The 14033-nt window shown below is 49.0% G+C and overlaps 1 protein-coding gene across 1 annotated transcript in view; it reads left to right on the top strand.

Moving 5' to 3' along the window:
• Window positions 1-5310, top strand: part of Adamts14 (ADAM metallopeptidase with thrombospondin type 1 motif 14) — a 79550-nt gene extending 74240 nt beyond the window's left edge. Inside the window, exons 20-22 of the mRNA XM_021174539.3 lie at window positions 790-919; window positions 1974-2084; window positions 3480-5310. Coding sequence (XP_021030198.1) covers window positions 790-919; window positions 1974-2084; window positions 3480-3961 — 723 coding nt within the window. The 3' untranslated portion in view covers window positions 3962-5310. The remainder of the gene's footprint in view (window positions 1-789; window positions 920-1973; window positions 2085-3479) is intronic.
• The last annotated feature ends 8723 nt before the right edge of the window (window positions 5311-14033 follow it).

Here is a 14033-nt window from a genome sequence, read left to right as displayed (position 1 = left end):
CTAGGAGAGGCTGTAGGTGGTGCCTAGAAGTGACCCAGTCACATGGGGCAATAGGGCTTTCCCAGGGACCCTGCCACCCCAGTGCCGGCCAGTCCACTTATCAGTCGGGAGTATGTCACTACGAGGACAGTGTGTGGAAGGCATGTGATAACCTTGCACGTGGAGGTCAGTTTGCTTTCTGTCTTTCACTGACACTTCCTGGGAAGAGGACCTGTGGACATACGCTTGCAAAACGGTGTTGGGTAAAAGGAGCCCCAACTTTATTGCAGATCTTTCCCTCAGCTCTCCTGGTTACAGAATTGGAAACAAGGCCAGTATGTCAGCAAGTGTCGCAACCCAGGCTCCTGCAAGCCCGGGGCAGGTCATGTCATGTGGTAGGGTCAGAACAGAGGAGCCTGCCAGAGCAGAGCATAAAACAGTTGAGACCTAGGCATAGAGTGGAGAGTGTGGCCACAGGAGGCAGCCGATGGAACAGGCCCCAGGAAGTCCTCATCTGAGACACAGTTCAAATCATGGAGTGATCTAGCAAGTCCCAAGTTTGGACAGTGTCACACTGTCTCAGGAGAACCTGACAGTAGCAGGTCCTGGTACAGGCTTTGCAAGTTTGTCTGATTGAGTAAAGACATAGCAGACTTCTTGGTACTCTTTTGACCCTGAGTTCACGGCTCCCTCCCTCCCCCTCCCCCTCCCCCCTTCCCCTTCCCCCTCCCCTTCCTCTCCCTCTCCCCCCTCTCTCCTAACTGCTTTGCCCCTGGCATTATGGCTCTTGGCTCTCCTGCTCCTCTACAGTGCTCTGCCACCTGCGGAGAAGGCATCCAGCAAAGACAGGTGGTATGCAGGAACAGCTCCAGTGCCCTCGGGCCCTGTGACGGGGTCAAGCCGGACACGGTGCAGGTCTGCAGCCTGCCTGCCTGTGGAGGTGAGCAGATAGGATGGGGAGGCCCCGGCCCTTCGCCCGCCCTTCGTTCCTCAGGCCCTGTGAATGTGTAGCAGTGTGGTCTCCTGGCCCTTTGAAATTCCAAAGACAGGCTGGGCATCCCTAATCCAGAATCCCAAATGCTGCCCGATCCAGAACTCCTGGAGTGCTCGCACGCACGCTGCCATTGATGGGCGATTCCATTCCTGACTGCAGAGGATATGGTGTGATCGAAATATCAGTACCCAGTTAGTCAGCATCCTAGAAGAGACAAAAGGACCTTCCAAGACTCTTACACTCTTTTTTTTTAATTTTTAATATTTTTATTACATATTTTCCTCAGTTACATTTCCAATGCTATCCCAAAAGTCCCCCATAGCGCCCCCCACTTCCCTACCCACCCATTCCCATTCTTTTGGCCCTGGCATTCCCCTATATTGGGGCATATAAAGTTTGCAAGTCTAATGGGCCTCTCTTTCCAATGATGGCCGACTAGGCCATCTTTCGATACATATGCAGCTAGAGACAAGAGCTCCGGGGTTCTGGTTAGTACATCATGTTGTTCCAACAATAGGGTTGCAGATCCCTTTAGCTCCTTGGGTACTTTCTCTAGCTTCTCCATTGGGTCTTACACTCTTATGTACGAACCTCATTTCAGTTCCCAAATCATTTAAAACATTATACAAAATTACCTGCACATTTTGGGCCTAAGAAACCAATGGGGCTATCAGGACGGCTCAGTGGATAAAGGCGCTCGCTGCCAAGCCGAGGTCTACACAGTGGAAACAGAGACCTGACTCCTCTAAAGCTGTCCCCTGACCTCTGCAGATGCTCTGTGACACCCACACTAGTACACACAGGACAAAAATGCAAATAAATGAAAAAAGAAACAGCTGCACCCCAGGATTAGATCTGGGGCTCACCTCCTAGAGGCCTCATTAAGTCTATGCAAATATTCCAAATCCCAGGGGAAAGACAGTGGAAGTGCTTCTGGCCCCAAGCACTCTGGGTAAAGGATGCTCTCACCCATTTGTACTTCAGCTGCGTCTGTTCACAGGAGATCTCCAGAACTCTACAGTGAAGGCGGAGGTCCAGGACCCTGTGACCAAAACAGGACACTGGGAACCCCAATCCAGGCCCCTGACTCCTGAGGACAGGATCTCAACAAGTAAGTATAGCCAGGGGCCCTTCCCCTTCCCCTCCCCCAGCCTTACACACAGCCCAGGATTTGGAGTGTTAGCAATGGAGCAGACATAGTGTCTACCTGTCTGGGTGACCTCCGAGAATCCAAATGATGTCACTCTAGTCTATGACCTACTCTGTGATTGGTCCTACGTTTGGTGTTACTCCCGTGACGGCCAAACCTGCTACAGACTAAAAAGAAATCACGCAGGCTTCTCTGTTGCCAGGTTTGGTGACAAGGCACTGTCCACTGTGGTGAGGGTGTCCTGTTTTATAAACCTATATAGTACGCCCCAGAGCTCTGGATTCTCATCGTGACTGGTTTCACACGTCTGGGAACTGTAGTCATAGAGAGGAGCTGCTTTTCCAGAGCAGCTGAGAGAAGGAACCATGGAACTGAACCAGTGTCCTCTACTGCTGCCTCACAGGGCTAGCAATTAATTCACCCTGTGGTCTCTCCTTTCCTGTCTCTGTGGATTAAGACTTTCCCTGCATCTACTAAGACAAACTCCCTAGTTACCAGGCTATTACCGCGCCTCATGCAACCCTTTGACCTCTTGGCCTCTCCTCAAAACAGAAGCTGGGCAAATTCCTCAAAGCAGTTGGGGCTCTGATTCTGGCTCTGGAGCTTTGGCGCCATCTAGTGACCATTGGCTTCTATTGTCTCTGCTCCAGAGCCTGCTCTTGATCCCAGGTGCCTGAGCCACTACATTTCTCTAAAGAGCTTTTTTTTTTTTTCTTTTAAGATTTATTTATTATATGTAAGTACACTGTAGCCATCCTCAGACACACCAGAAGAGGGCATCAGATCTCATTACAGATGGTTGTAAGCCACCATGTGGTTGTTGTGAATTGAACTCAGGACCTCTGGAAGAGCAAGCATCCAGTGCTCTTAACCACCTTAGCTGCAGGGGGTAACTGGGTAGCTAGGAGAGTCTAGGGTTCCATCTTCTTCCTAGAGCAGGGTTCTCATGCTTGGTTGAATCTAGACTTACCTCAGTGTCTAGGCCCTAGCCCAGACTCCCCAGGTAGAGCTTCCTGGATAAAGACCAGCGTAGCTGAGTATGTGGTTGAACCAGTCAGAGCTATATAGCTCTTCCTAGGCACTGGAAGTTGTTGGAGGGTTCTTTAAAACAGTTTTGCTCCACCATAGAGGTGCTGGCTCAGTAGGTATGCACAGTGTTTGACAATTAGCCTTACCACCAAGGTTCTAATGATGCTGATACTGTGTTTGTGACAGGGAGGCAGGATGGTCCGTTTAGATTCTCTTCCCTGTGGAAGGGTCTGACCTCCTGGGTGGAATGAGCTATGTAGTGATTCTAGCTGGGACAGAAGGAGGAAAGACGTCCCCTCCTGATGGGCACCCTTCATGTATGTACAGTGGAGCCCTGTGTGCGAGACAGATCCGTCTTCTGCCGAATGGAAGTGTTGGACCGATACTGCACCATCCCCGGCTACCACCGTCTGTGCTGTGAGTCTTGCATAAAGAAGGCCTTGGGCCCCAATGCCAGCCTGGCCACACCACCCACCTTCTCCACTTCTGGGAGTCTCTTGCCAGCACCCAAGGCCACCCCGGAGGATGTGGAGTCTACAAGGGGGCCAACCAGCCTGGAAGATCATCGGCAAAGCCAGCCCACGCAGCTACCAGATGTGGTGGACAGGATCTTCCCAGTGACTCAGCATCCGGTCACCCCCCAGATGCTAAGCCCTAAAGCGTTTCCGGGCAATTCTCCCGCAACCCCACGGAGCCCACCTCAGGACTGGACCCAAACAGCTATGCCAACCTCTGAGGGTCAAGAACTGTCCAGGGAGGAACCAGGGCATGGAGGCACCAGCCTTCCTGCCACCTCCCCAGTGACATGAGCCCATTCCTCCAGTCTTTTTTATGCTCTGCCTGTGGTCCCAGGGATCCTGGCTCAGAGGACTCAAGCGCAGGGGACAGGAGGTAGCACAGGTTCCCTTTTAAATTATTTGCCCTCTTGTTCTGTTTGGGGCTGTGACGCTCTTTACTCCCGTGACAGGGTTGGGGGAGGAAAGGGAGATCAGGGACTGCCCTAACCAGAAATACCTCAGCTAGCAGAGCCCGGGCTCCACTTCCCAGAGTTTTTTATATGATTTTTTCCTCTAGTCTCAGTAATGCCCCTTCCCATACCCACTGGGCCATATAGGGCTGAAGCCCATGCAGGAGCCTGTCAGAGATTCTTGCTTGTCCATGACTTCTGACTACCAGGGAGGCCTGTCCAGCCACACGCACACACACACACACACACACACACACACACACACACACACCAAAGACAAAGCAGGACTCAGGAGGTAGGGCTGCACAGAAGGCAGACTTGGGAAGAGTCAGGGATGGATGTAGAGGTGAGGCTTCATGGCTGCAGGGTCGGGCAGGGGAGAGTTCTTCTCAGGCCTGGCTCTTGTCAGCTGATGGCTGCTAATCCCGGGCGGAGATCAGTTCACCTTTGCAGGCCATAGGGTCACTTTTGTGGCCCGCTCTGTCCCTATAGATGTCACAGCTGGTGACTCTAGGTAACAGACTGACCCCCCAATATCACACCCAAGACACCAGAGGAGGAGGCCTGGATACACAGCTTCAACATCCAGGAGTTACCAAGCTGGGGCTTGGTCCCTGGTTAGACCAGGATTGGTGGTGACTTCAGTCATCACAGGGGCTTGCAGGAGAACCAGACTGAAAGGTGACCACTGGAAAGATGTCACCTCTAAGACTGTCCCCCTCAGCTATCACTCTCTGCTGAAGTCTACTCCTCCTGGAGTTGAGGGCGGGGGCTCTTCCCTTCTGGCTTAAGCTGGGCCCGAATGCGTGATGCTCAGAAGACCAGTCAGGTGGCCAGCGACTTGAGAATCCACTCAGCTGGACTGTGCAGAGGGCCCCGGCAGGATGCCAGCTGCTGCTGCTCCCGGGTTAGGGTAGGGAGGATGCGTAGAGCACCTTCCATGGTCCTCAGACTCTCAGGAAATTGCCTAGACCCTCATTTTGAGGGCCAAGTGGCAGAGGTGCTTGTCTATCTACCTTCCTCCGCTGGAGGAAGGAAAGCCCCTGGCTTGCAAGCTCCGTGGAGAGTTGGGATGCCGGGGACTCTGCATGCTCCTCCCACTCCTGTCTCCTGCTCTGCAGGTGCCCGGAGCTACTCTGAGTCAAGTCATGTGTGGACCGGCCTGGAGATGCTGATTTTTAAAACGTTACCTATTTATTAATATTGCCCTTGGTGTTTTGTTTTTAGACCCCAAAAGTGATGCTCCGTGGTGTGTGTGTGTGTGTGTGTGTGTGTGTATGTGTGTGTGTTTGTGTGTTTTCTGTTTTGGAGGATGGGGACAGTGTAGCCAGCACTCTTAAGAGCTGGGCCTAGCAGTTGTAAGGTGATTGCAGATGGGAACAAACAAGGAAGGGCCACAAAGACCTGAATGGCTTTGGGCAAGTTACCATATCAAGGGTGGAGATGGCTGGGAGGTACCTTTGGGGCTACTCAAGAAAATTTTAATGATCAGAGCTTTGCAACTCTGCAAGGGGTAGTTTCCTTGGATGGTGGTGAACCAGTTTTTTGTTTTTGTTTTGTTTTTCCTGGAAGGATCCAAGCAGAATCTGAGTGCCAAGTAGGAAGAAGGGCTGTGGTGCATCTTACTGAACAAAAATCTGATGATGTGAACGCACTGTGCGATGTTAAAGTACCAGTCCATTGGGCTGGAGAGACCGGCTCAGTGGATAGAGTGTTTGCCTTGCATGCAAAAGTCCCTTGGTCCCCAGCACTGTGGAGGTGAGAAAGGGAGAGAAAGAATTAGCCCACCTCACCTGCTATTGGTCGAATACTTGCTTTGCATTTCTGGGACCCTGGGTTTAACCCCACAGCCAAGAGAGAAAGGGACTGCGGTTGTGGGGTGTGTGTATGTGTGAAACAATCCATGTCTTGCTTTGTGTCTGTGTCAGACATCAATAATCTATTACTACACTGGCTCTTCCCTGACATTTTTAGAACCCTGGCTAAGACTATACAAAAAACAAAACAAAACAAAACAAAACACCCACCCCTAACTAGAGTACATGCCTCTATTTTTACAATCTGCAGGCATTTCCCATGCCAGGGCAGCCAGTGCAGGAATCACAACCAAGCTCCATCTCCACCCCTTGACTGCCTGTTCCAGAAAGCTGCCTCTCTACACACAGAGTATGTGACTCGAGCTTGTGCCCACAGCAGACATTACTAGTCCATCACCGAACTTTTACCCTGTATAACTCTGGCCAGTGGCCAGTGGCTAGTGGCCAGTCGGTCTGTCTAAAATGTTATACACCAATGGGAACATTTCCTAGATAGATGCTCAGTCAGCATATGGAAACAGAGCTTCAGTAACCCCATCAAGGAAGAGAGATCTAGCAACCAGCCCAAGGAACCTCCGGGCCCTCCCCCACATCCTAAGGGGTCCACAGAGTCCAGGCTGGGCACAAGGCATCTCTGAGCAGTCCTAACTGTCCAGCATTCCTGGGGTCCCTGAGTCCATCTGCACAGTCTAAATAGTGAGCACGCTGGGGATATGGCTCAGATGGTAGCGTGCTGGCAGGTATGTGTCCCCAGCTTGTGCCCACAGCAGACAATACTAGTCCATCACCGAACTTTTACCCTGCATAGCTCTGGGACACATCTGGGAAAGGAGACTTGTCTCCATCATATTGGCCTGTGGGCATATCTGTGGGATCAATTTCTTGTTTAATGATTGATACAAGAGGGCTTGGACCTCTGTGGCCAGTGCCACCCTCCCTGAGCAGACAGTTCTGGATAGTATAAGAAAGCAAGCTGAACAAGACAGAAAAATGCTTCCCTCCGTGGTTCCTGCTTCTGCTCTTACTTGAGTCCCTCCCCTAACTTCTCCGGATGATCAGCTGATAGGGACATGTAAGCCAAACAAATCCCTTCATCCCCAAGTTGCTCTTGGCCAACATTTTATACGAGCAACAGGAAATCGAGCAGATGCATCTAGCCTGTAGGAAAGCCAGTGCTCTGTTTGCAGTGTTGCATAAACCAGACATGGGAGCGCATGGCTGTAGTCCCGGCACTTGGGGAGGAGGAATCAGGAGGAACCAAAATTTAAGGTTGTCCACTGCTATATAGTTTGAGACCAGTCTGGGATACCTGAGACCCTACCTCAGACAGAAAGATGGAGAGAGCACACTTACTTATCTGGACCACTCTGTGTGTGTGTGTGTGTGTGTGTGTGTGTGTGTGTATGTGTGTGTGTGTGTATGTGTGTTAGTTTATTGAGATTCCCATGCCGTGACTATAGATGGGCAAATCTTCCCTTCCCTGGGTCTTAGCTACTACAAAATAGAAAACTGAGATAGAGACTCACCAGGCTGTGGGATCCTTTCCCAGCCTGGAGGTCTGAGAATAAGACCATTGAGCATGGGGTGACAGAGCAGCTGAAGACTAAAGCGAGGGCATCCAGGTCCTGCAGTGGAGCTGGGCAGGGATTTTGAACTCCAGGCAAACCATGAAAACCAGGGTGTGCTGCCTGAGAGCTTTGGCCACGAACAAGAACGGGCTGTTCCCATAGAGTCCAGAGCAGACTTGGCTCGGGCGTTACATGTTCCAAGTAAGTACTGCAGCCTTTCCTGGGCCTCAGCTGCTTTTTGATCTGTGTGCTGATTAGAAGCAGGGGTCACTAGGGCCTGTTAAATCCAGCACCATGCTTAGCACTTAATATGGATTATTTCTGAGTCCCCACAATAAAAATCACTGCAGCTCTTAGGTACATGTGTTTGGAGGTCAGAAGACAACCCCAGGCGACAGTCCTAGCCTTTCATCTCATCTGAGGCAGGGTCACTTGTTATTTACCACTTTGTGTACCAAACGAGATGGCCATGAGCTTCCAGGGAGTCTCCCGCCCCTGTCTCCCAATTCTGCATACAAGTGCTGGGCTTACAGATGTACACCGCTGTGCCTAGCTTTCCTGTGGGTTCTGGGTATCCAAGCCCAAGTGATTCAACTATCTCCCGAACCACACAGTACTTGTTTAAGCCCCTTATTGAGTTGCAACAAAAGTATCTACCGTTTGAAAGTTCTGTGTGGACAGACGAAACATTTAAGTGTTGAAGGTGAAGAGCCAGGCTTGGTGGCACACCAAGTAGTCCCAGCCCACAGGAACAGAAGGATCAAGAGTTCAAGGCCATTCTCTGATACAGAGTTTGCAGCCAGACAATGGGACAAACTTCCCTGCCATTGATGTCCCTGGTTTTGGTTTGTTTTGTTTTAAGTTTATTTATTTGTATGAGTACACTGTAGCTGTCATCAGACAGACACACCGGAAGAGGGCATCGGAACCCATTACAGATGGTTGTGAGAACCTCTGGAAGAGCAGTCAGTGCTGTTAACCTCTGAGCCATCTCTCCAGCCTGATGTCCCTGTTTTTATCTATTGCAGTGGAATAGGGAAGGACCTGGTGGTTGAGCAAGCAGACTGGGAGGGAGAAGCCAGGAACTGGAACATTCCTGTGTGTGTGCAGAGAGTTATCTTCGTTGTCACACTCTTCTAATTAACACTCCCCAGGATGGAATCACAATGTTCTGGTAGCAGAATAGATAACCTTAGGTGGTGCAGAAGAACTTTGTATTTTATTAATTTTTAATTTTTAGACTTTTTAAAAAATTTACATTAATTTTTATTTCATATTGCTTCCCCTTCCCCCAAGCCCTTCTTCCCTCCCTACCCTCCCACTTAAAAAAACAAACAAGGGCTGGTGAGATGGCTCAGTGGGTAAGAGCACCCGACTGCTCTTCCGAAGGTCCAGAGTTCAAATCCCAGCAACCACATGGTGGCTCACAACCATCCTTAACGATATCTGGTGCCCTCTTCTGGAGTGTCTGAAGACAGCTACAGTGTACTTACATATAATAAATAAATAAATAAATAAATCTTTAAAACAAACAAACAAACAAACAAACAAACTTGTGTTATATTTTATTTTCTGTGTGTGTATGTGTATGCACACACCCAACTGATTGGGGGCAGGCGTGCTATGGCCCTCCCTGGGCAATCTGACTCAGGTTACCAGGCCTGGCAGCAGATGCCCTTACCCACGAAGCCATCTTACTAACAACCGTAGAACTCATTTTCACATCTGAGAGAAACTTTTATAAACAACACACCAAAACTATGAAGCAGAGAGACTATTGCTTGGAATAAAATTATATCTGAGAATAAATTGGGCAAATGGAAAGAAATATTAGGAATAGAAACAATAGGTGATAAATGGTTGTAACAAAATTCACCTCAGAGGAACGTGCATGGCCCAGATCTAGGAATGAAGGGCTCTCCTCCAGAACCAGGACCAGAACTCTGATGATGAAGATTCTAATTCTAGAACTTTCTCTTTACATTTTTAGGTTGGTTCTGGGTTCTTTTGTTGGCATGTGACACAGAAACCTACTGTTGTACTTCTGTCATGCTTTCCCCCAGAGAATCATCGTGTGCAACAGGCAGCAGTGGGACCCACTTAACGTCATGTATCAGGGGATAAATACATCAGTAGTAGGGTCTAGGGCAGGACAGAGAAAGTAGCTCAGTGGTGGAGTACTTTCTTAGCAAGTGCAGGTGTCTTAGGGTTTTACTGCTGTGAGCAGACACCATGACCAAAGCAACTCTTATAAAGAACAACATTTAATTGGGACTGGCTTACAGGGTCAGAGGTTCAGTCCATTATCATGGTGGGAGCATGGCAGCATCCAGGCAGGCATGCTGCAGGAGGAGCTGAGAGTTCTCCATCTTCATCTGAAGGCTGCTAGCAGAAGACTGACTTCCAGGCAGCTAGGGTGAGGGACTTATAGCTCACACCCACAGTAACACACCTACTTCAACAAGGCCACACCTCCTAACCTCCTAATGGCACTAGCCACTCCCTAGCCCAAGCATATACAAACCATCACAGAAGGGTTGCCTTTGATTCCAATAGCACACACACACACACACACACACACACACACACAATACTAACATCAACCTAACAAATGTGATCTATCTAAACAGTAGACTATTATTTAGCCTTCAAAAAGGTAAGAAATCCTGACATGCTATGAACTGTTATGTTCTGTTAAGTGTATGAACTGTTACATGGAATAAGCCAGTCAGGAAAAGATGCTCTAAATGCGAGCATCTAGAGCAGCCAAACACTCAGAAACAAAATAGAAGGAGACCTGGGAGTGACTTGGAGGAGGGAAGGTGCATTCCTTTTTAACAGCAATAGAGGTTCAGATTTGCAGAGCAGTTGCCCTGGAGAGGGATGAGGAAGATCCCACAAAAGTGAGGGACATTCTTGATGCTCCCAAGCCAGGCTCTTCGACATGACAAAAATGGTAAGTTTTATGTGAGAAATAAGCAAAAAAAGGTAACACTTGGATTTTGTTGTTATTGGTGTTTAAGAAAGAGTTTCTCTGTATAGCCCTGGCTGTCCTGGAACTCACTCTGTAGACCAGGCTGGCCTTGAACTCAGAGATCCACCTGCCTCTGCCTCCCAAGTGCTGGGATTAAAGGTCTGTGCCACAGCAACCTGGAAACGCTTTTGGTACTTTTTGATGGCTCACATATAGGAAGGAGTGCATGCGAATCCAGGGATGCGTGGGATGAGCCCTTGGTCTCCATGGAATACATGACTAATGACGGACGGAATACTGTGATGTTCAGGGGCCAGCACCAAATCTTCCCAAGGTCAGCACATGCTTGGCCCAGTGCAGATTGCATGCATATTTTCTCCATTGATCAAGCCTGTGCCAAAGGACCAGGCTCTGATTGGACAGGGCTGGGCTTTATACAAACCTTGGGAGAGGAGGAGAGGACAGCCCAGGTTCTCCCCCAACCCCCATCCCCAGATGGCTAAACCTAACTTCAGGTGATTAAATTACAAGGGTCCCCTTGCTCAAGATTAACCCATTGATGGAGTCCAGTTGTTGGGATGTGGTGGGAACTTTTGGAGATGGGACAAGCTGGAGGGAGGCATCCAACGGGGCTGTGTCTTCAGAGGCTACATCTTGTCCCAGATTCCTTTCTTGTCTCTCTCTCTCTCTCTGCTTCTTGGCTGCAGTGAGCAGCCACCTCTACCACACACTCCTATTGACATTGGCATTTTGCTGCCAGGATGCTCTTGCCCCTCAGAACTATAGCAGGGTAGCTGTTAACCATGGACTGGTCCCCTGAACCAGAATAAGGAAGTATCCACAGTGACAGGTATTTACCCCATGATATGGTTTGTATATGCTCGGCCCGGGGAGTAGCACTATTAGAAGGTTTGCCCCTGTTGTAGTAGGTGTGTCACTGTGGGTGTGGGCTATAAAACCCTCATCCTAGCTGCCTGGAAGCCAGTATTCTGCTAGCAGCTTTCAGATGAAGATGTAGAGCTCTCAGCTCCTCCTGCACCATGTCTGCCTGGATGCTGCCATGTTCCTGCCTTGATGATAATGGACTGAACCTCTGAACCAAATAAATGTCAGCCAGTCCCAAATAAATGTTGTCCTTGTAAGAGTTGCCTTGGTCATGGTTTCTGTTCACAGCAGTAAAACCCTACCTAAGACACCCATAACAATACACCTTGAGGCATTCAAGAAGACTTAGTGCCAGCTGTTGTTTATTTTATCTAGGCTAAGGCAGGTGGCAGTATTATGTTCCCCTCACTATGAACATATGAACAGGCCTTTGGTGGGGCTCAGGTTGCTGATGGAGCTGGATGGTCTAAGGCGGGAGAACTTCAGTGCTACATCAATAAACAGAGGTGGCAGGAGACTGTGACACAGGTCACAACATGTTGGACTCTTAAAAGATGCTATGCCAAGAAAAACAAACCTGATTAAAAAAAAAGACAAAGAGGATTCTACTAGGAGGCTCCTGGGAACTGCTTCACACTCAGGCACGGAAAACCAGAGCGTGGTTCCCCGCAGCCAAGAAGCGGGGAATGGGGGCTTACTGTTTTGTGGGTGCTATGGTTTGACTGTTAGTTGATCCCGCCACCCCTCACCCCCTAGATTCATATGTTGAAAGGTGATATTATTAAATACTGTCTCCAAGGTGACTCATAGTGCTAAGAAATTGGGACCTGGCCAGGGGTGGTGGCTTATATTTATAATCCCAGCCCTAGAGAGGCTGAACCAAGAGAAGTGTAAGTTCAAAGCCAGTCTGAACAGGGTTAAATGAAGAGCCCTGTCTCAATTTGAAAAATGCAGGCCTATTAGGAGGAATTGGCTCATGGGAGTTTTCACTTCATGAATAGGGAGTGAATAGGCACCCTTCTAAGAGGGCTTGGGGGAGTCTGTCTTCCCATTATGCTATGCAAGGGTATATAGAAGGTCTTCATCCAAGAATGACAGGTCCGGGGCTGGTGAGATGGCTCAGTGGGTAAGAGCACCCGACTGCTCTTCCGAAGGTCCAGAGTTCAAATCCCAGCAACCACATGGTGGTTCACAACCATCTGTAACGAGATCTGGCGCCCTCTCCTGGAGTGTCTGAAGACAGCTACAGTGTACTTACATATAATAAATAAATCTTTAAAAAAAAAAAAAAAAAAAAAAATGACAGGTCCTTATGACGCCAAACCTACCAGAACCTTGACCTTAGACTTTGCCACTTCCAGAATGTAAAACAAACTTCAATTGTCTATGAATTACCTAACCCAAGGGATCTGTGTGGTAGTTTTTCAAACGGACAAGACAAAGACAAGACAGAGTCTCACTTCTGCAAGACGTAAAAGCTCCAAAGATGGGGGAATGCATGGAGGGGCCAGTACTCTTCTGTCTTAAGTCACCATTCTATTATTACTGTGAAGAGACACCATGACCAAGGCAACTTTTATTTAATGTAAGTACACTGTAGCTGTCCTCAGACACTCCAGAAGAGGGCGCCAGATCTCGTTATGGATGGTTGTGAGCCACCATGTGGTTGCTGGGATTTGAACTCAGGTTCTTCAGAAGAGCAATCAGTGCTCTTAACCGCTGAGCCATCTCTCCAGCCCCCCCAAGGCAACTTTAAAAAAAAATTTTTTTAAGATTTATTGTATATGTATATGAGTACACTGTCGCTGTGTTCAGGCACACCAGAAGAGGGCATCGGATCCCCATTACAGATGATTGTGAGCCACTATGTGGTTGCTGGGAATTGAACACAGTACCTCTGGAAGAGCAGTCAGTGCTCTTAACCATTGGGCCATCTCTCCAGCCCAACCAAGGCAACTCTTATAAAAGAAAGCATTTAATTGGGGCTGGCTTACAGTTTCAGAGGTTTGGTCCAGTATCATCATGGCAGGAAGCATGGTGGAACAGAGGCAGACATGATGCTGGAGGAGGAGCTGAGAGTTCTACATCTGGATTCACAGGCAGCAGGAAGAGACTCCTGGGCCTGGCATGGACTTGGGAAACCTCAAGGCCCACTGACAGTGAGTGACACACTTCCTACAACAAGGCCACACCCACTCTAACAAGACCACACCCCCTAATCTTTTCAAACCGTGCTACTCCCTAAACACTGAAATATGTGAGCCTAGAGGCTAATCTTATTCAACACCCCCCCCCCCCCGTGGCTTAGATGATAACGTTCCTGTTATATTTGACCACATCTTCCAACCATGGATGGAAGTAAATGTGGAATGCAGCCAGAGAGACAGCAATGGGCACACTTGTCACTTAGGCTGCCACTGATAGGGAGGAACCAGCAGAAGTGCTAAGGGCTTTAATATCGAATGCAGAAGGCCAGGCACGGCGGCTGGAATGGTTCATATTAGGTGTCTGTTTGACCGGATCTAGAGTCACCTACAGGCCTCTGAGCATGCCTGTGGGAGATCATCTTGATTACACGAACATGTGAAAACCTTTGCTAACTGAGGGCAGTACCACTGGCTTACGGGGGGGGGGGGGGACACTTCTCTTCTAGAAGAAACCATCTAAACA

The sequence above is a fragment of the Mus caroli genome, unplaced genomic scaffold (assembly GCF_978045245.1).
Source record: "Mus caroli unplaced genomic scaffold, Mus_caroli_1 scaffold_9, whole genome shotgun sequence".
NCBI lineage: Eukaryota > Metazoa > Chordata > Mammalia > Rodentia > Muridae > Mus > Mus caroli.
This window is presented reverse-complemented; position numbering and strand designations above follow the sequence as displayed.